Source organism: Coregonus clupeaformis, unplaced genomic scaffold (genome assembly GCF_020615455.1).
Source record: "Coregonus clupeaformis isolate EN_2021a unplaced genomic scaffold, ASM2061545v1 scaf0414, whole genome shotgun sequence".
Taxonomy (NCBI): domain Eukaryota; kingdom Metazoa; phylum Chordata; class Actinopteri; order Salmoniformes; family Salmonidae; genus Coregonus; species Coregonus clupeaformis.
This window is the reverse complement of record NW_025533869.1, coordinates 18,073-43,551: the sequence shown is the minus strand read 5'-3', so window position 1 is coordinate 43,551 and position 25,479 is coordinate 18,073. Positions and strand designations below refer to the sequence as shown.

General features: G+C 45.1%; 2 protein-coding genes across 2 annotated transcripts; both read left to right on the top strand.

Moving 5' to 3' along the window:
* Positions 1-3,894: 3,894 nt before the first annotated feature.
* On the top strand, positions 3,895-14,742 carry LOC121566418. Its single transcript, XM_041876463.1, has 6 exons — positions 3,895-3,991; positions 13,039-13,383; positions 13,493-13,834; positions 13,958-14,089; positions 14,425-14,474; positions 14,599-14,742. The coding sequence occupies exons 1-6, from the start codon at positions 3,895-3,897 to the stop codon at positions 14,740-14,742; spliced, it is 1,110 nt and encodes a 369-aa protein (XP_041732397.1).
* Positions 14,743-22,747: 8,005 nt separating this feature from the next.
* On the top strand, positions 22,748-24,538 carry LOC121554507. Its single transcript, XM_041868112.2, has 6 exons — positions 22,748-22,808; positions 22,920-23,261; positions 23,475-23,825; positions 23,975-24,103; positions 24,261-24,310; positions 24,419-24,538. Exons 1-6 carry the CDS (start codon positions 22,748-22,750, stop codon positions 24,536-24,538), a joined length of 1,053 nt encoding a protein of 350 aa, XP_041724046.1.
* The last annotated feature ends 941 nt before the right edge of the window (positions 24,539-25,479 follow it).

The window sequence follows — 25,479 nt, the reverse complement described above, 5'->3', positions numbered from 1 at the left end:
ACAACAGTTGGTGCGATTATTCGCAAATGGAAGAAACACAAAAGACCTGTCAATCTCCCTCGGCCTGGGGCTCCATGCAAGATCTCACCTCGTGGAGTTGCAATGATCATGAGAACGGTGAGGAATCAGCCCAGAACTACACGGGAGGATCTTGTCAATGATCTCAAGGCAGCTGGGACCATACTCACCAAGAAAACAATTGGTAACACACTACGCCATAAAGGACTGAAATCCTGCAGCGCCCACAAGGTCCCCCTGCTCAAGAAAGCACATATACAGGCCCGTCTGAAGTTTGCCAATGAACATCTGAATGATTCAGAGGAGAACTGGGTGAAAGTGTTGTGGTCAGATGAGACCAAAATGGAGCTCTTTGGCATCAAATCAACTTGCCGTGTTTGGAGGAGGAGGAATGCTGCCTATGACCCCAAGAACACCATCCCCACTGTCAAACATGGAGGTGGAAACATTATGCTTTGGGGGTGTTTTTCTGCTAAGGGGACAGGACAAATTCACCGCATCAATGGGACGATGGACGGGGCCATGTACCGTCAAATCTTGGATGAGAACCTCCTTCCCTCAGCCAGGGCATTGAAAATGGGTCGTGGATGGGTATTCCAGCATGACAATGACCCAAAACACATGGCCAAGGCAACAAAGGAGTGGCTCAAGGAGAAGCACATTAAGGTCCAGGAGTGGCTTAGCCAGTCTCCAGACCTTAATCCCATAGAAAATCTGTGGAGGGAGATGAAGGTTCGAGTTGCCAAACGTCAGCCTCGAAACCTTAATGACTTAGAGAAGATCTGCAAAGAGTGGGGCAAAATCCCTCCTGAGATGTGTGCAAACCTGGTGGCCAACTACAAGAAACGTCTGACCTCTGTGATTGCCAACATGGGATTTGCCACCAAGTATTAAGTCATGTTTTGCAGAGGGGTCAAATACTTATTTCCCTCATTAAAATGCAAATCAATTTACAACATTTTTGACATGCGTTTTTTCTGGATTTTTGTTTTGTTATTCTGTCTCTCACTGTTCAAGTAAACCTACCATTAAAATTATAGACTGATCATTTCTTTGTCAGTTGGCAAACGTACAAAATCAGCAGGGGATCAAATACTTTTTTCCCTCACTGTAGCTGCAAAGGGGGGACTAGCTCCTTATTAATACCCCCCTTTTGCCCTCAGAACATCCTCAATTCTTCTGTGCATGGACTCTGTAAGGTGTAGAAAGCGTTCCACAGGGATGCTGGCCCATGCTGACTCCAATGCTTCAAACAGTTGTGTCAAGTTGGCTTGATGTCCTTTGGGTGGTGGACCATTCTTGATACACACAGGAAACTGATGAGTGTGAAAAACCCAGCAGCGTTGCAGTTCTTGACACAGACCAGTGCTCCTGGCACCTTGTTGATAGTCAAAAACCCAGCAGCGTTGCAATTCTTGACACAAACCGTTGCACCTGGCACCTATTACCATACCCTGTTCAAAGGCACTTTAATATTTTATCTTGCCCATTCACCCTCTGAATCACACAATCCATGTCTCAATTGTCTCAAGGCTTAAAAAATATTATTTATTCTGTCTCCTCCCCTTCAATTACCCTGATTGAAGTGGATTTAACAAGTAACATCAAAAACAGATCTTAGCTTTCACCTGGTCAGTCTATGTCATGGAAAGAGCAATTGTATTTTTGTTTATGCTATATGTGTTAACTGATTGATCTGCTCTCCTGAAATCCCTGTGTACAGAATGTGCCTTTTTGCATTAATAAATATATATTTAAACAACTGATACGGACTAAAATAGACTTCTTCCATCGCTTGGGTTCTGTACATAAAGTATGCCTCTATGAATGTTTGTCCAGAGGGCTTCTGCGGAGACAACCTACTGTTACCATGCTAAACACACCCACACATCATGCACTCAGTGAGCTGTTCACAGATACCTGAACACTTTGGTCTGCTGTGAGCTCAAGATGAAGCCATCTCTACGCTGTGGACAGGCCTGCTGGCCTTGTACACACCCTGTGGTTTTCAGCAGGATGTCTATGTAGTGTCAGTCAGTTGGTCTCATTGTTCGTTGTTCACGCCAATGACAATTGAAACACAGCTCCATCTAGACTAACACAGTATCTTATCACTTACAAGATCATAGGTTTTATCAGTTCTTGAACTTTAATCATTAGTTTACAGAGTGTAGAGTAGAAGGTGTATCCAGGCTACAGCCAAGAGCCCTACCCACCAAGGTAAACACCTGACCCATACTAAACTATCAGGTGTTACACTTCATGTTTCTGTGAATGATAGTGAAAGTAAGACTGACATAAAATAGACCTGCTTCATCCTGTAGGTGTTTTCCCCTTATACAGTCATAATGCTCCACCCCTATTCATGCTGTACATACAGTACCAAGTCATGTTCTATGTATAACAGTCCTCCTATAGGTCATCAGGAGCACCGTAACTGCTGCATGTGGTGGGGCCAAAGACATCTAAGGCACACAACTGAATTTCATACCGAGAGCATACAGGCACATATAATGTATGCTTAAAAAATGTACAAGTACAAACTACATGAAAAATCTATAAAGAAAAAACAACAACACGTGATGGTAAATCGGGTGATAAAGTATGATTGCCATGAAAGAAAAAAAGGTTGTTGGATGATATTTTAATTGTTCTTACACAGACTATCTATCCAGATAAGAGTTTTAACAGAGTATTAGACAGCTTTCATCCAGCCAGTTGTTGCAAATTCCTAGCATTGGTCCACTTTTAGCATTGATTATATACAGTAAGTGATTCTCAGTTCATGGTGGGCTGGATAAGGCATCAACAAAAATGACGTGTCCAGTTCAACCAATCACCAAATAGCCCACTGTTGATTTCTTTTTTTTTACTTGGGTAGACTTCTTCCACTCAAGACACAGTTACTAACTTCAAAGATGATCATCACACTCTGTCTGATATTTCCACTTCTCAGGGAGATGGGTAGGTCCAACTTGTAAATTTCTGTGCTTATAGGGGGTACACCCTACATTTGAAGACACCCAAGAACTTTATTGATGCAATTCATATTTGTCTTTGTGTGTATTCTAGCTGCGGTACAATCCTCAGTCATGCGCTTTGTGTCAACCAACATAGGAGACACAGTGACTTTACACTGCTTCCATGAAGGAAACTTGGCACTGCACTTCTTGTGGTTCAAGCAAACCTTGGGTGACAATTTTCAGCTCATGACAACTTTTTACAAGTTTGACAATAATGCTACACTCCACAATGAATTTAAAGGCAACCCTCGCTTCCCAGTGCAAAGTGGTAAAGGAATGAAACACCTAAGGATCTCAGACATGCAGCTCATCAATATATTACTATGGGAGTTCTTATTCCAACAAGGTGGATTTGGAGAAGGAGCCATTCTCATTGTTAAAGGTACAAAATCTGAATTTAGAGAGAAATAACTAGAAACTGCTGTTCTGCAACAATAATCTTGAGCATTGTTGCACTTTACTTTTTGGATATTCAATGTCTCAATTAAATGTGAGGTATTCGCACAGTCACACATTACTGTAGCTTAAGTTTTCAACAAATGTTGAGTTAGGACACAAAATAGGAAACACATTTACTGACATGAAAACCTTTTTGTCAAGTTCAGGGTCCAGAAACACAACAGTTGTACAGAAGTCTGTGTCTGAGTCAGTCCAGAAAGGAGACTCTTTGACTCTGAACTGTACAATACACACTGAGACCTGTGCAGGAGAACACTGTGTGAATTGGTTCAGCCATAGCTCAGGAGAATCCCATCCAGGAATCATTTACACACATGGAGACAGGAGTGATCAGAGAGAGAAGAGCCCTGAGGCTGGGTCTCCTACACAGAGCTGTGTCTACAACCTCCCCAAGATGAACCTCAGCCTCTCTGATGCTGGGACTTACTACCGTGCTGTGGCCTCATGTGGGGAGATACTGTTTGGAAACGGGACCAAGCTGGACATCGAAGGTAAGCTGTGCATAACCAAAATACCACACATTTTCTCCCAAATGATAGGACATGTCAATACGTCAATTCCATTAAATTCAAAGTAGATTTCAAATATAACTTTTATAGCTAACTTTTATGCCAAAAGCACTGAGGAATAAAGAATAATAGAAAATAATCAAGCCTTGTTTTCTAAGTTTCAGACCTGTTGGGTGATCAGAGTTGTGACACTCTGGCTCTAGGACTTATATATGTGAGCCAGGGTGTATCTCATTTGGTGGTGTTGGGGATGGGTGAGTTTCATTTTGTTTGTATGTAGTGGTGATTGGTTAATGACTCCCAATCGGAGGTAACGAGTGTCAGCTGTCGGCTCGTTATCTCTGATTGGGAGCCATATATATTCTGTGTGTTTTCTCCTTTGTTTTGTGGGTTATTGTTTCTTTGTTGCTGTTAGTCGTATTCAGTATAGAACTTCACGTATCGTCTTTTGTTGTTTTCTCGTGTGAGTACTTTATTTAATAAAAGTCATGTTCACTCGCAACGCTGCGCATTGGTCCGCTCCTTCAGACGATCGTGACAGAATAACCCACCACAAGAGGACCAAGCGGCGTAACAAGCGGCAACAGGACCTACCTACACAGGATTTATGGACGCCTCCAAAAGATTCATGGACATGGGAGGAGATACGGGCTGGAAAGGGTCCTTGGGCACAACCGGAGGAATATCACCGCCCTCGTGAAGAGCTGGAGGCAGCTGCAGCCGAGAGGAGGTGGTATGAGGAGGAATATCACCGCCCTCGTGAAGAGCTGGAGGCAGCTGCAGCCGAGAGGAGGTGGTATGAAGAGGAAGCACGGAGGCAAGGCTGGAAGCCCGAGAGTACTACCCAAGAATTTCTTGGGGAGGAAGCGCCAGGTATGGAGAGAACGCTGGTGGATGTCCTCCTCGGCTGGGGACATATTACGCAGGAGGAGGCCGTCCGGTACCGGAGGGCGATGAAGGGGGAGAACCTGGCAGGAGAGGAGCAACGGCATCAGCAGGGCCATCGTCGGAAGGACGAGAGGCAACCCCAAAAAATTTTTTGGGGGGGGCACATGGCTTGGGCGCCTGGGCAGCAGGAGGCTGCCACAGGGAGAGCTGGAGAGAAGGCTATCGGATCACGGGAGCCATTGGCGAGTAGAGGGAGGGAAGTTGTTGTGGCACGGCATGAGAGACTGAAGTGTGTTACCAGTCCGGTCCGGCCCGTTCCTGATCCCCAGTTAAGGCCAGTGGTGTGTGTTCCCGGTACGGACCGGCCTGTTCCTACCACTCGCACCAGAGATACGGTGCGCGTCGCCAGCCCAGCCCGGCCTGTTCCTGCTCCACGCACGAATCCTACGGGGTGCGTCACCAGTCGGCCAGAGTCTGCCGTCTGCCCAACGGCGCCTGAACTGCCCGTCGGCCCTATGGCGTCTGAACTGCCCGTCTGTACTGAGCCTGCAAAGCCGCCCGTCTGCCATGAGCCTTCAGAGCCATCCGCCAGACAGGAGCCGCTAGAGCCTTCCGCCAGACAGAATCATACACCTGCTATGGAATCAGCAGGAGCCGACGCAGCCCATACTAGACTGGAAGCTCAGGTTCGGGACCAGAAAGAGCAGCTCCTGCAGATGGGAGCCGCCCTGCTGGAGGTGATGACTGCAATCCGAGGCTGGGGTCCGCCTCCACCGCCAGCCTCCCAGCCAGCACCATCAGCCAGCCATGAGCAGCCAGATCTGTCAACCAGCCATGAGCAGCCAGATCCGTCAGCCAGCCATGAGCAGCCAGATCCGTCAGCCAGCCATGAGCAGCCAGATCCGTCAGCCAGCCATGAGCAGCCAGACCCGTCAGCCAGCCATGAGCAGCCAGATCCGTCAGCCAGCCATGAGCAGCCAGATCCGTCAGCCAGCCATGAGACAGCCAGATCCGTCAGCCAGCCATGAGCAGCCAGATCCGTCAGCCAGCCGCGAGCAGCCAGATCCGTCAGCCAGCCATGAGCAGCCAGATCCGTCAGCCAGCCATGAGCAGCCAGACCCGTCAGCCAGCCATGAGCAGCCAGATCCGTCAGCCAGCCATGAGCAGCCAGATCCGTCAGCCAGCCATGAACAGCCAGATCCGTCAGCCAGCCAGGATCCGCCAGAGCCGTCCAGACAGGATCAGCCAGAGCCTTCCGCCAGACAGGATCAGCCAGAGCCTTCCGCCAGACAGGATCAGCCAGAGCCTTCCGCCAGACAGGATCCGCCAGAGCCGTCCAGCCGGGATCCGCCAGAGCCGTCCCAGCCGGGATCCGCCAGAGCCGCCCAGCCGGGGATCCGCCAGAGCCGCCCAGCCGGGATCCGCCAGAGCCGCCAGGCGGGATCCGCCAGAGCCGTCCAGCGGGATCCGCCAGAGCCGTCCAGCCGGGATCCGCCAGAGCCGCCCAGCGGGGATCCGCCAGAGCGCCCAGCCGGGATCCGCCAGAGCCGTCCAGCCGGGATCCGCCAGAGCCGTCCAGCCGGGGATCCGCCAGAGCCGTCCAGCCGGGATCCGCCAGAGCCGTCCAGCCGGGATCCGCCAGAGCCGTCCAGCCGGGATCCGCCAGAGCCGCCCAGCCGGGATCCGCCAGAGCCGCCCAGCCGGGATCCGCCAGAGCCGCCCAGCCGGGATCCGCCAGAGCCGTCCAGCCGGGATCCGCCAGAGCCGTCTAGCCGGGATCCGCCAGAGCCGTCCAGCCAGGATCCGCCAGAGCCGTCCAGCCAGGATCCGCCAGAGCCGTCCAGCCAGGATCCGCCAAAGCCGTCCAGCCAGGATCCGCCAGAGCCGCCCAGCCGGGATCCGCCAGAGCCGCCCAGACAGGATCAGCCAGAGCCTTCCGCCAGACAGGATCAGCCAGAGCCTTCCGCCAGACAGGATCAGCCAGAGCCTTCCGCCAGACAGGATCAGCCAGAGCCTTCCGCCAGACAGGATCCGCCAGAGCCGTCCAGCCGGGATCCGCCAGAGCCGTCCAGCCGGGATCCGCCAGAGCCGCCCAGCCGGGATCCGCCAGAGCCGCCCAGCCGGGATCCGCCAGAGCCGCCCAGCCGGGATCCGCCAGAGCCGCCCAGCCGGGATCCGCCAGAGCCGTCCAGCCGGGATCCGCCAGAGCCGCCAGCCGGGGATCCGCCAGAGCCGCCCAGCCGGGGATCCGCCAGAGCCGTCCAGCGGGGATCCGCCAGAGCCGTCCAGCCGGGATCCGCCAGAGCCGTCCAGCCGGGATCCGCCAGAGCCGTCCAGCCGGGATCCGCCAGAGCCGCCCAGCCGGGATCCGCCAGAGCCGCCCAGCCGGGATCCGCCAGAGCCGCCCAGCCGGGATCCGCCAGAGCCGCCCAGCGGGGATCCGCCAGAGCCGCCCAGCCGGGATCCGCCCAGAGCCGTCCAGCCGGGATCCGCCAGAGCCGTCCAGCCGGGATCCGCCAGAGCCGTCCAGCCGGGATCCGCCAGAGCCGTCCAGCCGGGATCCGCCAGAGCCGTCCAGCCAGGATCCGCCAGAGCCGTCCAGCCAGGATCCGCCAAAGCCGTCCAGCCAGGATCCGCCAGAGCCGTCCAGCCTGGATCCGACAGAGCCGTCCCGCCGGGATCCGCCAGAGCCGTCCCGCCGGGATCCGCCAGAGCCGTCCAGCCTGGATCCGCCAGAGCCGTCCCGCCAGGATCCGCCAGAGCCGTCCCGCCAGGATCCGCCAGAGCCGTCCCGCCAGGATCCGCGAGAGCCAGCCAGCCAGGATCCGCCATCTAGTCAGGTGCTGCCCCTTAGCCCGGTGCTGCCCCTTAGTCCGGTGCTGCCCCTTAGCCCGGTGCGGCCCCTTAGTCCGGTGCTGCCCCTTAGCCCGGTGCTGCCCCTTGTCCCGGTGCTGCCCCTTATCCCGGTGCTGCCCCTTAGGCCGATGCTGCCCCTTAGTCCGGTGTTGCCCCTTAGTCCAGGTGGGGTTAGTTGGAGGGTGATCATTGGGAGGAGGCTACCGAAGCAGGTTGTGACTGTGGTGGGGTGGGGATCACGACCGGGGCCAGAGCCGCCACCATGGACAGACGCCCACCCAGACCCTCCCCTAGTCCTGATGTTGGTGCGCCCGGAGTTCGCACCTTTAGGGGGGGGTACTGTGACACTCTGGCTCTAGGACTTATATATGTGAGCCAGGGTGTATCTCATTTGGTGGTGTTGGGGATGGGTGAGTTTCATTTTGTTTGTATGTAGTGGTGATTGGTTAATGACTCCCAATCGGAGGTAACGAGTGTCAGCTGTCGGCTCGTTATCTCTGATTGGGAGCCATATATATTCTGTGTGTTTTCTCCTTTGTTTTGTGGGTTATTGTTTCTTTGTTGCTGTTAGTCGTATTCAGTATAGAACTTCACGTATCGTCTTTTGTTGTTTTCTCGTGTGAGTACTTTATTTAATAAAAGTCATGTTCACTCGCAACGCTGCGCATTGGTCCGCTCCTTCAGACGATCGTGACAAGAGTAATCTTATTTTCCTCATCATTCTATCTTGCCTGACAACTGCTGTGATTCTGAATGTGGTTGTCAACATTATCCTCTGTGTGAGAATGAAGAGGTCACGATGTGAACACTGTGCAGGTACAGTAAAAGTCTTCATGCTAATAGTAATAGCAATGATAGTAATAGATCAAAAACGCTAGCCCTCCTTTTAACACTTCCCTCTCTGGATATTTTTTTCATTTCACAAGACTACTTAATTTTGAAGCATAAAATATGACATTCACAGCAGTATGCCTTTTTATTAGTAAACAAGAAAAGGTTTCAAGTATATTTAATGTTTTATCATTGATCTTTTAGCGAGGACCCCTTCTCAGCAGAGCCAGTATTGGAAGCCTCATGCCAACACGTCAGCCCAACAGATTAGCAGAATTGCTGTATCAAGAGTGAGACTGGAGTTTTAAAGAGTATTAAAGCTAAATATTACAGCATTATATGTTTCATCCTCATAGCTCCACGGTGACGATGATGGCCTGAACTACACTGCCCTGAAGTTTACTGACAAGAAGAGTACCAAGCCCAGGAGACAGAGGAGAGAACAGAGAGAACAGAGAGAGGAAGAAACCATCTACTCTGGTGTGTCACATAGACAGGATGTGGCAGTCCTCCAATCAGCATCATTTTAAGTTTAGCCTTACTGACCTCCCCTTTGAGCTTGACTGTGTCCGTGTGACTTGGCTATTTTGTACATTCCTCATTTGCTGTAAAATGTAATGGTCGGGCCTAGCTGAAGAGACTGTCACTGCATTGGAATATTCTCCTAATATCAATGTAGAATTATTCAGACGCAGAGCATAATTGTCCAGGAAGTGTGAAAGCTGATACTAAATCAAATGAAATCCAGTTTTATTTGTCACTTGCACCGAATACTTCAGGTGTAGACCTTACCGTGAAATGCTTACTTACAAGCCGTTAACCAACAATGCAGTTTTAAGAAAGGTAAGAGTTAAGAAAATATTTACTAAAGAAACTAAAAAAAGTAACACAATAAAATAACAATAACGAAGCTATATATAGGGGGTACCGGTACCGAGTTAATGTCCGGGGTTACAGGTTAGTCGAGGTAATTGAGGTAATATGTACATGTAGGTAGGGGTAAAGTGACCAAGCATAGATAATATACAGCGGGATTCAACAGTGAAAAATAGTCCAGGTAGCCATTTGATTACCTGTTCAGCAGTCATATGGATTGGGGGTAGAAGCTGTTAAGGAGCCTTTTGGACCTAGATTTGGAGCGGAAGCAGAGAACAGTCTACGACTAGGGTGGCTGGAGACTTTGACCATTTTTAGGGCCTTCCTCTGACACCACCTGGTAATTTAAATAGATTTTTATTTGGATTTCATGTAATGGACATACACAAAATACTCCAAATTGGTGAAGTGAAATGAAAAAATTACTTGTTTCAAAAAATTCTAAAAAATTAATAATGGAAAAGTGGTGCGTGCATATGTTTTCACCCCCTTTGCTATGAAGCCCCTAAATAAGATCTGGTTTAACCAATTACCTTCCGAAGTCACATAATTAGTTAAATAAAGTCCACCTGTGTGCAATCTAAGTGTCACATGATCTGTCACATGATCTCAGTCTATATACACCTGTTCTGAAAGGCCCCAGAGTCTGCAACACCACTAAGCAGGGGGCACCACCAAGCAAGCGGCACCATGAAGACCAAGGAGCTCTCCAAACAGGTCAGGGACAAAGTTGTGGAGAAGTACAGATCAGGGTTGGGTTATAAAAAAATATCAGAAACTTTGAACATCCCACGAAGCACCATTAAATCCATTATTTTAAAAATGGAAAGAATATGGCACCACAACAAACCTGCCAAGAGAGGGCCGCACACAAAAACTCACAGACCAGACAAGGAGGGCAGTAATCAGAGAGGCAATAAAGAGACCAAAGATAACCCTGAAGGAGCTGCAAAGCTCCACAGCAGAGATTGGAGTATCTGTCCATAGTACCACTTTAAGCCGTACACTCCACAGAGCTGGGCTTTACGGAAGAGTTGCCAGATAAAAAGCCAGCTTACTGTGTGATCAAGCTACGGAGAGCGTGATCACACAGTAGTCCGGAACAGCTGGTGCTGTCACGCATTCTTCAGTGTTGCTTGCCTCGAAGCGCGCACAGAAATCATTTAGCTCGTCTGGTAGGCTCATGTCACCGGGCAGCTCGCGGCTGGACTTCCCTTTGTAGTCCGTAACAGTTTGCAAGCCCTGCCACATCCAACAAGCGTCAGAGCTGGTGTAGTGGGATTCAATTTTAGTCCTTTATTGACGCTTTGCCTGTTTGATGGTTCGTCGGAGGGCATAGCGTGATTTCTTATAAGTGTCCGGGTTAGAGTCCCGTTCCTTGAAAGCGGCAGCTCTACCCTTCAGCCCAGTTCAGATGTTGCCTGTAATCCATGGTGTCTAGTTGGGGTATGTACGTACGGTCACTGTGGTGATGACGTCATCGACGCACTTATTGATGAAGCTGGTGACTGATGTGGATACTCAATGCCATTGGATGAATCCCGGAACATATTCTACTCTCAGCTAGCAAAACAGTCCTGAAGCTTAGCATCTGCGTCATCTGACCACTTCTGTATTGAGCGAGTCACTGGTACTTCCTGCTTTAGTTTTTGCTTGTAAGCAGGAATCAGGAGGATAGAATTATGGTCAGATTTGCCAAATGAAGGGCGAGGGATAGCTTTGTAAATGTGTCTGTGTGTGGAGTAAAGGTGGTCTAGAGGTGGTTGCACATGTGACATGCTGGTAGAAATGAGGTAAAATGGATGTAAGTTTTCCTGCATTAACGTCCCTGGCCACTAGGAGCACCGACTCTGGATCAGCATTTTCTTGTTTGCTTATGGCCTTATACAACGCGTTGAGTGCGGTCTTGGTGCCAGTATCGGTTTGTAGTGGTAAATAGACAGCTACGAACAGTATAGATGAAAACTCTCTTGGTAAATAGTGTGGTCTACAGCTTATCATGAGGAACTTTACCTCAGGCGAGCAAAGCCTAGAGACTTCTTTAATATTAGATTTCGTGCACCAGTTGTTATTATCAAATAGACACAGACTACCACCCCTCGTCTTACCGGAGGTAGCTGTTTTGTCTTGCCGATGCACGGAAAACCCAGCTAACTGTATATTATCCATGTTGTCGTTCAGTCACGACTTGGTGAAACGTAAGATATTACTGTTTTTAATGTCCCGTTGGTAGGAGAGTCTCGAACGGAGCTCGTCCAGTTTATTTTCCATTGATTGCACGTTGGCAAATAGGACGGATGGAAGAGGCGGGTTACCCACTGGTTGACGAATTCAAACAAGGCATCCGGATTTTAGTCCCCTGTATCGACGTCTCTTCTTCATGCGAATGACAGGAATTTGGGCCTGGTCCGGTAGCAGGAGTAAATCCTTCGCGTCTGACTCGTCAAATAAATAATTGAAGTGCGTAATCGCTGTTCTGATATCCAGAAGCTCTTTTCGGTCATAAGAGACGGTGGCAGAAACATTATTTACAAAATATGTTACAGACAATGCAAAAAAACACATACAATAGCACAATTGGTTTGGAGCTTGTAAAACGGCAGCCATCCCCACTAGTGCCATTTCTTCTGACTAGGATGCTTTCAGAAGTCTCAAATCCTGACTGGATACATTTGCTTTTGTAAAAAGAAGTGTAGTACAAAATATGTATTATCATTTTGCAAATGTCTGAACTCTTACTTTTGATGATAATAGTTGTAACATGACATTTCCTACGTTTAAGCACTTGCCCAATACTTACCACTTATTTGCACCAGGTAATCTTATGTTAGAATGTCTTCCACTTTGACATGAGTTTTTTTGTGTAGATTGTTGACAAAAAAAATCACAATTAAATCAATTTTAATCCCACTTTGTAACACAATAAAATGTGAAGAAATCCAGTGTTAGTGTATAAGTTCTATAGGCACTGTATGTGCCACTAGTCACAGCAACCAACCCAAATGATGAAAAAATACAAACCAATAACTCGGACTTTACACCCTTTGAAGATAAATGCGTAAGCATTTTAGAGAGAAACGCATCATTGATTCATCGATGAATACATACTGTATCGGTATGTAAGGTGGGAGATTTTCTCAACCTCACTTCCTCTTCAAACAACCAATGGAGCCAACCTAAAAGTTGTGCGTCATGTGGTGTATGTAGATACACATTTCTGCTGATGCTGTCACTTCACTTTGTCTCTTGACCCTCATCTCAGTTGTTCTTTTGCACCAGACCAGAGAGAAGAAGTTGAAGGATGTTCAGGTTGTGTCTTGTCCTGGTTCTCATCCAAGCCTGTAAGTTCATCTCATTATATGATCTATGTTATTGTAGTTTAACAACTTCAAATACTATTGGTTAACCAAGGATTCTAATATTTCACACTCCTGAATCAATGTTTAACAATGTTTGATTCACACACTCAGGGAAACTGAACACTGTACACCACACACAACCAGGACTTAGGGTTAATGTAATTAAACTAAGTAAATGTTTATGTTGTCTGAGTTATCTTCACTGCATTTCATTTATAGTGGACACGGAAGACATCGGCCATCCAAGTCCTCTTCTGCACGCCTATCTTGGAGACAATGTGACTCTGCGATGCTTCTATCCGGACAGATATTCTTATATCTCATGGTACAAGCTAAATGTAGGACAGAAGCCTCAACTTGTATCAACAATTTACAAATATGGTGGTGGTGCAACATTTTACAGTGAGTTTAAGGATAACCCTCGGTTCATAGTGCAAAGTGGAAACGGATTTTATCACCTACATATCTCCAACACTCATCCATCTGACTCCGCCACATATTTCTGTGGGGGACTTAATGTTAATGTGATGGAATTCAAAAATGGGATATTTCTCATTCTGAAAGGTAGGCTGTTGTTGTATTAATGTTAATGTTGTAAAATATAGCTATTTATGTTCATTCTTCAAATGTGCTAATCCATCATCTAAAGTTAGTTCATAACTATTTATTTCAGGACCAAGCAAAGCTGTTGTACAGCAGCCTGTGTCTGAGTCAGTCCAGCCAGGAGACTCTGTGACTCTGAACTGTACAATACACACTGAGACCTGTGCAGGAGAACACAGTGTCTATTGGTTCAGACATGGCTCAGGAGAATCCCATCCAGGAATCCTTTACACCTATGGAGACAGGAGTGATCAGTGTGAGAAGAGCCCTGAGGCTGGGTCTCCTACACAGAGCTGTGTCTACAACCTCCCCAAGAGGAACCTCAGCCTCTCTGATGCTGGGACTTACTACTGTGCTGTGGCCTCATGTGGGGAGATACTATTTGGGAAAGGGACCAAGCTGGACATTGAAAGTAAGTGATATTTCTGAGATTTCTGAAAATGTCTAACATTCTTTCACATTGCTGTGAATAAATTGTATGCCTGGTTGAACAAAATGTCCTGAATTTCCTCTATCACTGTCTGTATTTCTACAGATGGTTGTAAGGAGGACCATGTTCTCTTGGTGTACTGTCTGGGTGTAGCGTTGGCTCTTTGTGTCATCCTCATCATTGTCCTTGGTTGTGTTTTGTATAAGATGACCAAGAAAACCTCTCTGCTGTGTAGAGGTAAGTGTTATCATTGCCCACAATATATGCTTAAACTGTTGGGGCGGTATACATTACACATTGGGGCGGCAGGTAGCTTAGGGGTTAAGAGCGTTGTGCCAGTAATCGAAAGGTCGCTGGTTCTAATCCCCGAGCTGACTAGGTGAAAAATCTGTTGACGTGCCCTTGAGCAAAGCACTTAACCCTAATTGCTCCTGTAAGTTGCTCTGGATAAGAGCGTCTGCTAAATGTAAATTTTAGTCATGAAACTGGGTTAATTCATTGTATGATGATGAGGTTTATGATGATGATAATGATGATGTTGATGATAATTCCACCATGTGTTTGTCTAAAAGGAACGGACCCTCAGTCAAGTGGTCCGGGAGTCCCCAGTTCTTATAATCAGGTATCCGGACCATACAGTGAAAAAAAAATTTTTTATGAGTTTGATGAACTGTAAACAGATCCTTCTGTCAAAATATCAGGTAATTTCCTAATGTCTTTGGAATTTGTTTTGCTATTCCTTTTAGGATCAAGAAGATGATGACACACTCAAGTCGGTCCATTACGCTGCTCTGAACATCATCCACAAGAAGCCAAAGACCCAGAGACAGAGGGGCACCATGGAGAGAGACACTGTGTATTCTGGGGTGAGGTGCAAAAACATGGACTGAAACGTCAACTTTTGATCTTTAATAACTTGCATTGATTTTGTGTTTTCTACACTGTATGTATAACTATGGCTGTTCATTGTGTGTTGTAATAGTATTCTGTCGAGCTCATTTTAACATTGATACTGTTGTGCATTTTAGATCCAATAAAACATTCAACTGCTTTCATTCAGAGGCATTGTTTGGTTTGCATTCATATGTTTCTCTCTCTTTAAATTTTACCCACAGATTCAGTATGCAATAACCATATTAGGCTTATGCTCAATGTAACAAATGTATGTTTGGTTGCATAATACACTGTAAAAATGCATCTATTGACTGGTGTTTAAGTTTGTCTCAAAATCTTTTTTAACTGTATCCTGAAAAGATCTCTGTGGTATTCTGAATGCCCTAAATAGATTTAACTCTCAGCTAAACTCATCTCTAACCCCCAGCAATGACCTTCAGTCCTCACCATGCGCTCTCTACAAACACCTGCATCTAAACCACAAACAACCATGTCACTAAGAGCACAACTCACTGTCTTCATGAGAAAAGCCTGAACTAAAAATAAACAGCTTAGGTGAATATACTTTGAACAGTTTTTATATTGTTGAGCGACTGATTTCAGACAGGACAATGTACACTTTGTGACTGAGGACTTTTCACAAACTATTGACAAAATGTGAATGTAGAAGTGCACCTTGGAGGACTGCAATTCATTTATCTGTCGATAGGGAGCAGCAGGTTACATGGAAGTCCCCTGCGACTGCTTCACCAGCAGAGACGCAGCAACATTTAGAAGTTGTGAATATGTTCAAATTGTTAATTAATTTGACGAACAAGCGTTGAAAACGTACTTTCCTGAGGTAGTTAATGTGTGTAGTCATAATATCTGTCAACAAAGGCCCAACAAAGACATTGTGTGGCTGTTAAGAATCTATAACAAGGTAATACATACATTTATTACATGCATATTACACATCTGTATCATGTTATAAATCCATATCAGCATCATAGCGTCACATGCATCAAACAGGCTAGGGAGTCATCATCACTGGATCATTACAGCTCTCATTAACTAAGTTATTATAAAGTGTAGCTTAGTTAACAGGAGGAGCCACAGAATCTCTCAAAATAAAAGTGGTAGTAGAGTGCTCTCTATATGACGAAGACAATGACTCATGTTTTTACGTGTAATTTTAAAAAATTGATTTCCAGTGATAGTTGAATAAGTACAGTGAGGGAAAAAAGTATTTGATCCCCTGCTGATTTTGTACGTTTGCCCACTGACAAAGAAATGATCCGTTTATAATTGTAATGGTAGGTTTATTTGAACAGTGAGAGACAGAATAACAACAAAAAATCCAGAAAAACGCATATCTAAAATGTTGAAATTGATTTGCATTTGAATGAGGGAAATAAGTATTTCACCCCTTCCGAGCTGAAATTAGGAGCACACTCTTAAAGGGAGTGCTCCTAATCTCCGTTTGTTACCTGTATAAAAGACACCTGTCCACAGAAGCAATCAATCAATCAGATTCCAAACTCTCCACCATTGCCAAGACCAAAGAGCTCTCCAAGGATGTCAGGGACAAGATTGTAGACCCACACAAGGCTGGAATGGGCTACAAGACCATCTCCAAGCAGCTTGGTGAGAAGGTGACAACAGTTGGTGCGATTATTCGCAAATGGAAGAAACACAAAGAACTGTCAATCTCCCTCGGCCTAGGGCTCCATGCAAGATCTCACCCCGTGGAGTTGCAATGATCATGAGAACGGTGCTTTAGGGGTGTGTTTCTGCTAAGGGGACAGGACAACTTCACCGCATCAAAGGGACGATGGACGGGGCCATGTACCGTCAAATCTTGGGTGAGAACCTCCTTCCCTCAGCCAGGGCATTGAAAATGGGTCGTGGATGGGTATTCCAGCATGACAATGACCCAAAACACACGGCTAAGGCAACAAAGTAGTGGCTCAAGAAGAAGCACATTAAGGTCCTGGAGTGGCCTAGCCAGTCTCCAGACCTTAATCCCATAGAAAATCTGTGGAGGGAGCTGAAGGTTCGAGTTGCCAAACATCAGCCTCGAAACCTTAATGACTTGGAGAAGATCTGAAAAGAGGAGTGGGACAAAATCCCTCCTGAGATGTGTGCAAACCTGGTGGCCAACTACAAGAATCGTCTGACCTCTGTGATTGCCAACAAGGGTTTTGCCACCAAGTACTAAGTCATGTTTTGCAGAGGGGTCAAATACTTATTTCCCTCATTAAAGTGCAAATCAGTTTATAACATTTTTGACATGCTTTTTTCTGGATTTTTTGTTGTTATTCTGTCTCTCACTGTTCAAATAAACCTACCATTAAAATTATAGACTGATTATTTCTTTGTCAGTGGGCAAACGTACAAAATCAGCAGGGGATCAAATAAATTTTTCCCTCACTGTATGAGAGACAACCTATTCATTCAAGTAATCTCTCCTCTGTAATGTGTTGTCCTCTTTTAATTGTGTTGATAGCATGTCACTCACACCCACCCCCACACAGTGAACAAGTTCACAGGTACTCTGCAGTCTCCTGTAAGCCCAAGATGAGGTCGTATCTACGCTTCGGTCAGGTGGGCCTGCTGGCTTTGTGCACATTGGACCCTCCTACCTGCTCTCTGTGTCTCTGTGTCTCTATGTGGTTTTCAGCAGGATGTCTATGTGGTGTCACTGTTGTTCTCACTATCTTTACTTGTTGTTCATGTTGCACCAGACAGATTACAGCCACAGCAAAACAGTTATTTATAAAACTGACTGTAATATATATTTCTGAAATCAGTTCCAAACCACAAATAACTGCTAATGAACCCTATTTGAACCCTCTGAGTTAAGCATCTCATGTGTGATGCAACACCATCTATTCTAACTTGTGGTCCAGGGGGAGGGGCCATTTTGGGATGATGTGATGGAAGAACGTTCAGTACATTCTCAAACAGACATGCCTTGTGAAGCACAACGACTACTGTAGGGTGCTCTGTGAGAAGGAGACCAATAGAGGAGCATCCTCCTTCTGATAGATTGCTTCCTTTTAGAACCACAATAACCACAGATTAAAACAGACTAGATAAAGTGTGTCAAATTAGTTGATTGGCTGGGGTGTCCAATCTGGCATGGCACACTCAGGTGTTACACTTAGTGAATGTTTCTGTGAATAATATACAAGGAATGGAAGACTGACATAAAATGTACTTGTTTAATTGTGTAGGTGTTTACCCCACACATGTTCATCCATGTACATACACTATACAAAAGTATGTGGACACCCCTTCAAATTAGTGGATTCGACTATTTCAGCCATACCCGTTGCTGACAGGTGTATGAAATTGAGCACACAGCCATGCGATCTCCATAGACAAACATTGGCAGTAGAATGGCCTTACTGAAGAGCTCAGTGACTTTCAACGTGGCACCTTCATAGGATGCCACCTTTCTAAAAATCTGTTCGTAAAATTCCGGCCCTGCAAGAGCTGCCCCGGTCAACTGTAAGTGCTGTTATTGTGAAGTGGAAACGTCTAGGAGCAACAACGGCTCAGCCGCGAAGTGTTAGGCCACACAAGCTCACAGAACGGGACCGCCGAGTGCTGAAGCGCGTAGCGCATAAAAATCGCCTGTCCTCGGTTGCAACACTCACTACCAAGTTCCAAACTGCCTTTGGAAGCAACGTCAGCACCCGACAGCAGCACAATAACTTTGTCGGGAGCTTCATGAAATGGGTTTCCTAGGCCGAACAGCCTAAGATCACCATGCGCAATGCCAAGTGGCGGCTGGAGTGGTGTAAAGCTCGCCGCCATTGGACTCTGGAGCAGTGGAAACGCGTTCTCTGGAGTGATGAATCACGCTTCACTATCTGGCAGTCCGACGGACTAATCTATGTTTGGCAGATGCCAGGAGAACGCTACCTGCCAAAATGCATAGTGCCAACTGTAACGTTTGGTGGAGGAGGAATAATGGTCTGGGGCTGTTTTTCATGGTTCGGGCTAGGCCCCTTAGTTCCAGTGAAGGGAAATCTTAACGCTACAGCATACAATGACATTCTAGACGATTCTGTGCTTCCAACTTTGTGGCAACAGTTTGGGAAAGGCCATTTCCTGTTTTAGCATGACAATACACCTGTGCACAAAGCAAGGTCCATACAGAAATGGTTTGCCGAAATCGGTAGGGAAGAAATTGACTGGCCTGCACAGAGCCCTGACTTCAACCCCATCGAACACCTTTGGGATTAATTGGAACGCTGACTGCGAGCCAGGCCTAATCGCCCAACATCAGTGCTCAACCTCACTAATGCTCTTGTGGCTGAATGGAAAAAAGTCCCTGCAGCAATTTCCCAAAATGTACTGGAAAGCCTTCCTAGAATGGAAGCAAGTACTCCCCCCCCCCCCCTTGACATCAATAACGGATCATAGCTTTCACCTGGTCAGTCTAGGTCATTTAAAAAGCAAATGTATTAGTTCATATCATGATGTTGATCCACAGATGAGAATCCTGGTCCTTCTCTCCATCATAAGAACTGGAGTTCTCCTCTGCTGCCTGATCATCTTAATCATCATCTACACCACCAGGAAATAGATCAAGCTAAGGCCAGTGTCAATAGACTAGAGATTAGTTTTGGAGTAAAGTAGGAGATACTGTATCATCGCTATGTGTTGCAAATTATGATTTATTGAGATTGCTTAGTTGCTCGTTTTGCATTAGAAAATATTTGCCTGCGACTTCTAATTCAATTGAGCATCATCATCCTTACTTATGCTGTATGTGTTAATTGATTGAACTGCTCTCCTGAAATCCCTGTGTACAGAATGTGCCTTCTTTTTGCATTAATAAATATATACAGTATTTAAACAACTGATAGGGACTAAAATAGACTTATTCCTGTCACGATCGTTGTAAGAGGCAGACCAAGGCGCAGCGTGATAGGCGTACATCTTTTAATGAGTACTTAATATCAACAACAAAACGATACGTGAAGTCTAAAGGTTCACCAACACAAACCTATACAGAACAAGATCCCACAATCAACTGTGCAAAACAGGCTGCCTAAGTATGGATCCCAATCAGAGACAACGAGCTACAGCTGCCTCTGATTGGGAACCACCATGGCCAACATAGATCTAAACGATCTAGAATAAGCACATAGAACAACTAAACATAGGATCTAACACCCTGGCTCAACATTAAAGAGTCCCCAGAGCCAGGGCGTGACAATTCCATCTCTTGGGTTCTGTACATACAGTATGCCTGTATGAATGTTTGTCCAGAGGGCTTCTGCACACACAACCTACTGTTACCATGCTAAACCCACCCACGCATCATGCACTCAGTGAACTGTTCACAGATACCTGAGCACTTTGTTCTGCTGTGAGCTCAAGACCGTCTCTTTGCTTTGGATAGGCCTGGTTGGCCTTTCACTCACTATGTGGTTTCAGCAGGATGTCTACGTGGTGTCAGTGTGTTTTCTCTCATGCTTACATTGTTGATCACGACCATGACAATTAGAAACACAGTCCACTGACATACTGCATGCTATATAGCCTCTATCTTATCACATGGGCCAGTTTCCCAGCATGCTCATGTTCATTCTTGAACTACGATAATTGATTTACAGAGTTTAAAGTAGAAGTTGTATCAATGTATACTAGGCTACAGCTAAGAGCCCTATCCACCCAGGTACACCCCTGACCCCTACTAAACTATCAGGTGTTACACTTCATTTAGAGCATGATTCTGTGAATGATAGTTAATGCGACCGACATACAATAGACTTGTTTCATCCTGTAAGTGATTCCCCTATGTACAGTCATAATGCTCCACCCCTGTTCCCCCTGGTACATATCAAGTCATGTTCTATGTATAACAGTCCTCCTATAGGTCATCAGGAGAACTGTAACTGCTGCATGGGGTGGGCCAAAGATATCTAAGGCACACAACTAAGTTTGATACCAAGAGCATATACAGTGGGGAAAAAAAGTATTTAGTCAGTCACCAATTGTGCAAGTTCTCCCACTTAAAAAGATGAGAGAGGCCTGTAATTTTCATCATAGGTACACGTCAACTATGACAGACAAATTGAGAAAACAAATTCCAGAAAATCACATTGTAGGATTTTTTATGAATTTATTTTCAAATTATGGTGGAAAATAAGTATTTGGTCACCTACAAATAAGCAAGATTTCTGGCTCTCACAGACCTGTAACTTATTCTTTAAGTGGCTCCTCTGTCCTCCACTCGTTACCTGTATTAATGGCACCTGTTTGAACTTGTTATCAGTATAAAAGACATATGTCCACAACCTCAAACAGTCACACTCCAAACTACACCATGGCCAAGACCAAAGAGCTGTCAAAGGACACCAGAAACTAAATTGTAGACCTGCACCAGGCTGGGAAGACTGCATCTGCAATAGGTAAGCAGCTTGGTTTGAAGAAATCAACTGTGGGAGCAATTATTAGGAAATGGAAGACATACAAGACCACTGATAATCTCCCTCGATCTGGGGCTCCACGCAAGATCTCACCCCGTGGGGTCAAAATGATCACAAGAACAGTGAGCTAAAATCCCAGAACCACACGGGGGGACCTAGTGAATGACCTGCAGAGAGCTGGGACCAAAATAACAAAGCCTACCATCAGTAACACACTACGCCGCCAGGGACTCAAATCCTGCAGTGCCAGACGTGTCCCCCTGCTTAAGCCAGTACATGTCCAGGCCCGTCTGAAGTTTGCTAGAGTGCATTTGGATGATCCAGAAGAGGATTGGGAGAATGTCATATGGTCAGATGAAACCAAAATATAACTTTTTGGTAAAAACTCAACTCGTCGTGTTTGGAGGACAAAGAATGCTGAGTTGCATCCAAAGAACACCATACCTACTGTGAAGTATGGGGGTGGAAACATCATGCTTTGGGGCTGTTTTTCTGCAAAGGGACCAGGACGACTGATCTGTGTAAAGGAAAGAATGAATGGGGCCATGTATCGTGAGATTTTGAGTGAAAACCTCCTTCCATCAGCAAGGGCATTGAAGATGAAACGTGGCTGGGTCTTTCAGCATGACAATGATCCCAAACACACCGCCCGGGCAACGAAGGAGTGGCTTCGTAAGAAGCATTTCAAGGTCCTGGAGTGGCTCAGCCAGTCTCCAGATCTCAACCCCATAGAACATCTTTGGAGGGGAGTTGAAAGTCTGTGTTGCCCAGCGACAGCCCCAAAACATCACTGCTCTAGAGGAGATCTGCATGGAGGAATTGGCCAAAATACCAGCAACAGTGTGTGAAAACCTTGTGAAGAGTTACAGAAAACGTTTGACCTGTGTCATTGCCAACAAAGGGTATATAACAAAGTATTGAGAAACTTTTGTTATTGACCAAATACTTATTTTCCACCATAATTTGCAAATAAATTTATAAAAAATCCTACAATGTTATTTTCTGGATTTTCTTTTCTCATTTTGTCTGTCATAGTTGACGTGTACCTATGATGAAAATTACAGGCCTCTCTCATCTTTTTAAGTGGGAGAACATGCACAATTGGTGGCTGACTAAATACTTTTTCCCCCCACTGTACAGGTACATTCTGTAATGTATGCTTGAAAATGTACTGCATACTTACCAGACAACAGCATTACTTTAAACCCATTTTACTGATGGACATTTTGTATTTCTCTTTCCACACTGCAACCTCAAGATTGGACATCTTTGTCAAGTCAGTGCTTGCAAACTAAACAATGTTTTTTTGTTTTTTTATGACATCATCGTCAAGACACCAAAAAGTTTGCCTCACCAAACCTGCACAAAATATAATATAAAGTAAGCATTGGTCCACTTTAAACATTGATCATATTAGTGATTTTCAGTTATGAAGACCGTGGTGGGCTGAATAAGGCATTTACAAAAATGACGCATGCGTCCAGTCCGACCAATCACCAATAAGCCCATTGTAGAAGTGTTGTTTATATATGGTAGACTTTTTCTACTCAAGACACAGTTAGCAAAGAGGATGACAACTTCAAAGATGATCATGGCACTGTGTATGATATTTCCACTTGTCAGAGTGATGGGTAAGTCACACTTTTATATTTTTCTGCTAATAGGATGTATACCTTTACTGATACAATTCATACATGTATATTGCGGTATACAATTAATTTCTGTACTTTTGTGTAATCTAGATGCGTCACAATCCTCAGCCATCCGTCTCATGTCAGCCAATGTTGGAGACACAGTGACTTTGCACTGCTTTCATGAAGGCAATTTGGCAATGCACTTCTTGTGGTACAAGCAACCCTTCGGAAATAATCCTCAACTCATGTCAACCTTTTATGAGTATGAAAAGAATGCTATATTTTACCATGACTTTAAGGGTAACCCTCGTGTCTCAGTGGAAAGCGGCAATGGAATAAACCACCTAAGGATCTCAGACGTACAGCTTTCTGATTCAGCAGCATATTATTGTGGAAGTTCTTACTCCAATATGGTGGAATTTGGAGAAGGAGACCTTCTTATTGTAAAAGGTACAAAATACAAATTTAGAGAGGAAATAACTAGTTACTTATGTTCTGCAACTGAGGGAACATCTTGAGCGCTTTTTCCACTTTACCTATTGGATACAATGAGACTGGATACAAAATGATGAATTCGCATAGTAAAATATAACTTTCTGTGTTCAACATCAGTTTAGTTAAGACCCAAACATTTATTTACTGACATATAAACCTTCTTATCAGGTTCAGGATCCAGAAACAACACCGTTGTACAGCAGTCTGTGTCTGAGTCAGTCCAGCCAGGAGACTCTGTGACTCTGAACTGTACAATACACACTGAGACCTGTGCAGGAGAACACAGTGTCTATTGGTTTAGACATGGCTCAGGAGAATCCCATCCAGGAATAATTTACACCCATGGAGACAGGAGTGATCAGTGTGAGAAGAGCCCTGAGGCTGGGTCTCCTACACAGAGCTGTGTCTACAACCTCCCCAAGAGGAACCTCAGCCTCTCTGATGCTGGGACTTACTACTGTGCTGTGGCCTCATGTGGGGAGATACTGTTTGGAAACGGGACCAAGCTGGACATCAAGGGTAGGTGATACATCTTACATGTTTGTTTGTATCTATTGTATAATCTGCTGTGTAAAACTGTATATAGTACTAGTTATTTAGATCACATAAGAAAACATGCAATCATCCATGTAGTTACTATGTTTCTAGCACAATATTTATTTTCACAGACAATGGCGCAGACCCTCTTCTCTTGGTGTACTGCCTGAGTGCAACATTGAGTCTCTCGTTTATCCTGATCATTGTCCTTGGTTGCATCATGTACAACATGAACAACAGAAAGTGTCTGCAGTGCAGAGGTTAGAGATATCAAAATTAAATGAATTCATGATTTATGTAACAGTCCTTTATTTATGTAGTAAGTCCTTCAGAGAAGTTGCTCTTCTTTGATATCACCAGATGTATCTGTAATGGAAGAAGGAGTTGTATCTTTATCTTTTCTGTCTTTCTTTTCAGGACCCGTCTCTCAGACAAGAGGTCCAGCAGTCTCTTCTTCAGATTCAGCGGTAAGCAGAATTCCTTATGTTGTCTTACCATAAAAAGATGAGTGAAAATAGTTACAAAGAATAACATATAGTAATATTCTCCCGCCATTTTATAATTGTTATTCACAGACCCAAGATGCAGACAGTCTCCATTATGTTGCTCTGAATCTGAGCAACAAGAAGAACAGGTCTAGAAGACAGAGAAGCAACATTAAGGAAGAGACGGTGTACTCTGGGATCAGACAGTAGAACAATAAAACAGACGGCCATTAACATTCATGAGCTCTTAGTTACTGTATTAGCTTTGTTATTGTAACTGTAGCTACTAATAAATTAAAGGCATTGCTTCTCTGCATTTTGACTTTGACTTGCTTGTGATAAGATGAATAAATCATTTAACAATAATCAAGACAAAGGAAGTTGAATGTATTTATTTGGGCCATACTCAGGCATCTTTAAGTTGTATCGTTGAATGTGTTTTCTCTTCTCATACCACTAACCCCCCCCCTCACACATCAACCTATTTACAGGTACTCTGTGGTCTGTGATGAACACAACATGAGGATGTCTCTACGCTTTGTTAGGGCCTGCTGGCCTATTGCACAAAATACATATCTCTCTCTCTCTCTCTCTCTCTCTCTCTCTCTCTCTGCTCTTTACTCTCTCTCTCTCTCTCTTTTTCTCTCTTTCTGTGGTTTTCAGCCGGATGTTAGAACTCTTAGTTCTCTCATACTGTAGGCTATACTACTTACTCTTCAAGTTGACAATTTTAGCAACATTAAAGCAACTATTTTAATGAGGCAGTTTATCTATACATAGTCGATGGAAATCTGTGACAAAAAAAAAAGAGCTATGTATTAGGTAATTTGACATAGAGATTAGTACAGTATTCTCAATCAGTGTGATGTTAGGCCACTAGAACCATGGACCTACTCAATAACAATATCATAGGAGGACATTCTATCTATCTATTCTACTGAGTGTAAATCCTGAATGAGAGATCACTAAAGGAAGACTACTGTATTGTGTTTGCTGTGTTTTCCCAAATGTTTCCCAAATGTTAATTGATTAAATTGCTCTCTTGAAATCCCTGTGTGTGTGCTTTTTATGTATTTATTAATAAATATCAATTTAGACAACTGATACGAATTGAAATAGATTTCTTCCTTCTCTAGTGTTCTGTACGTATA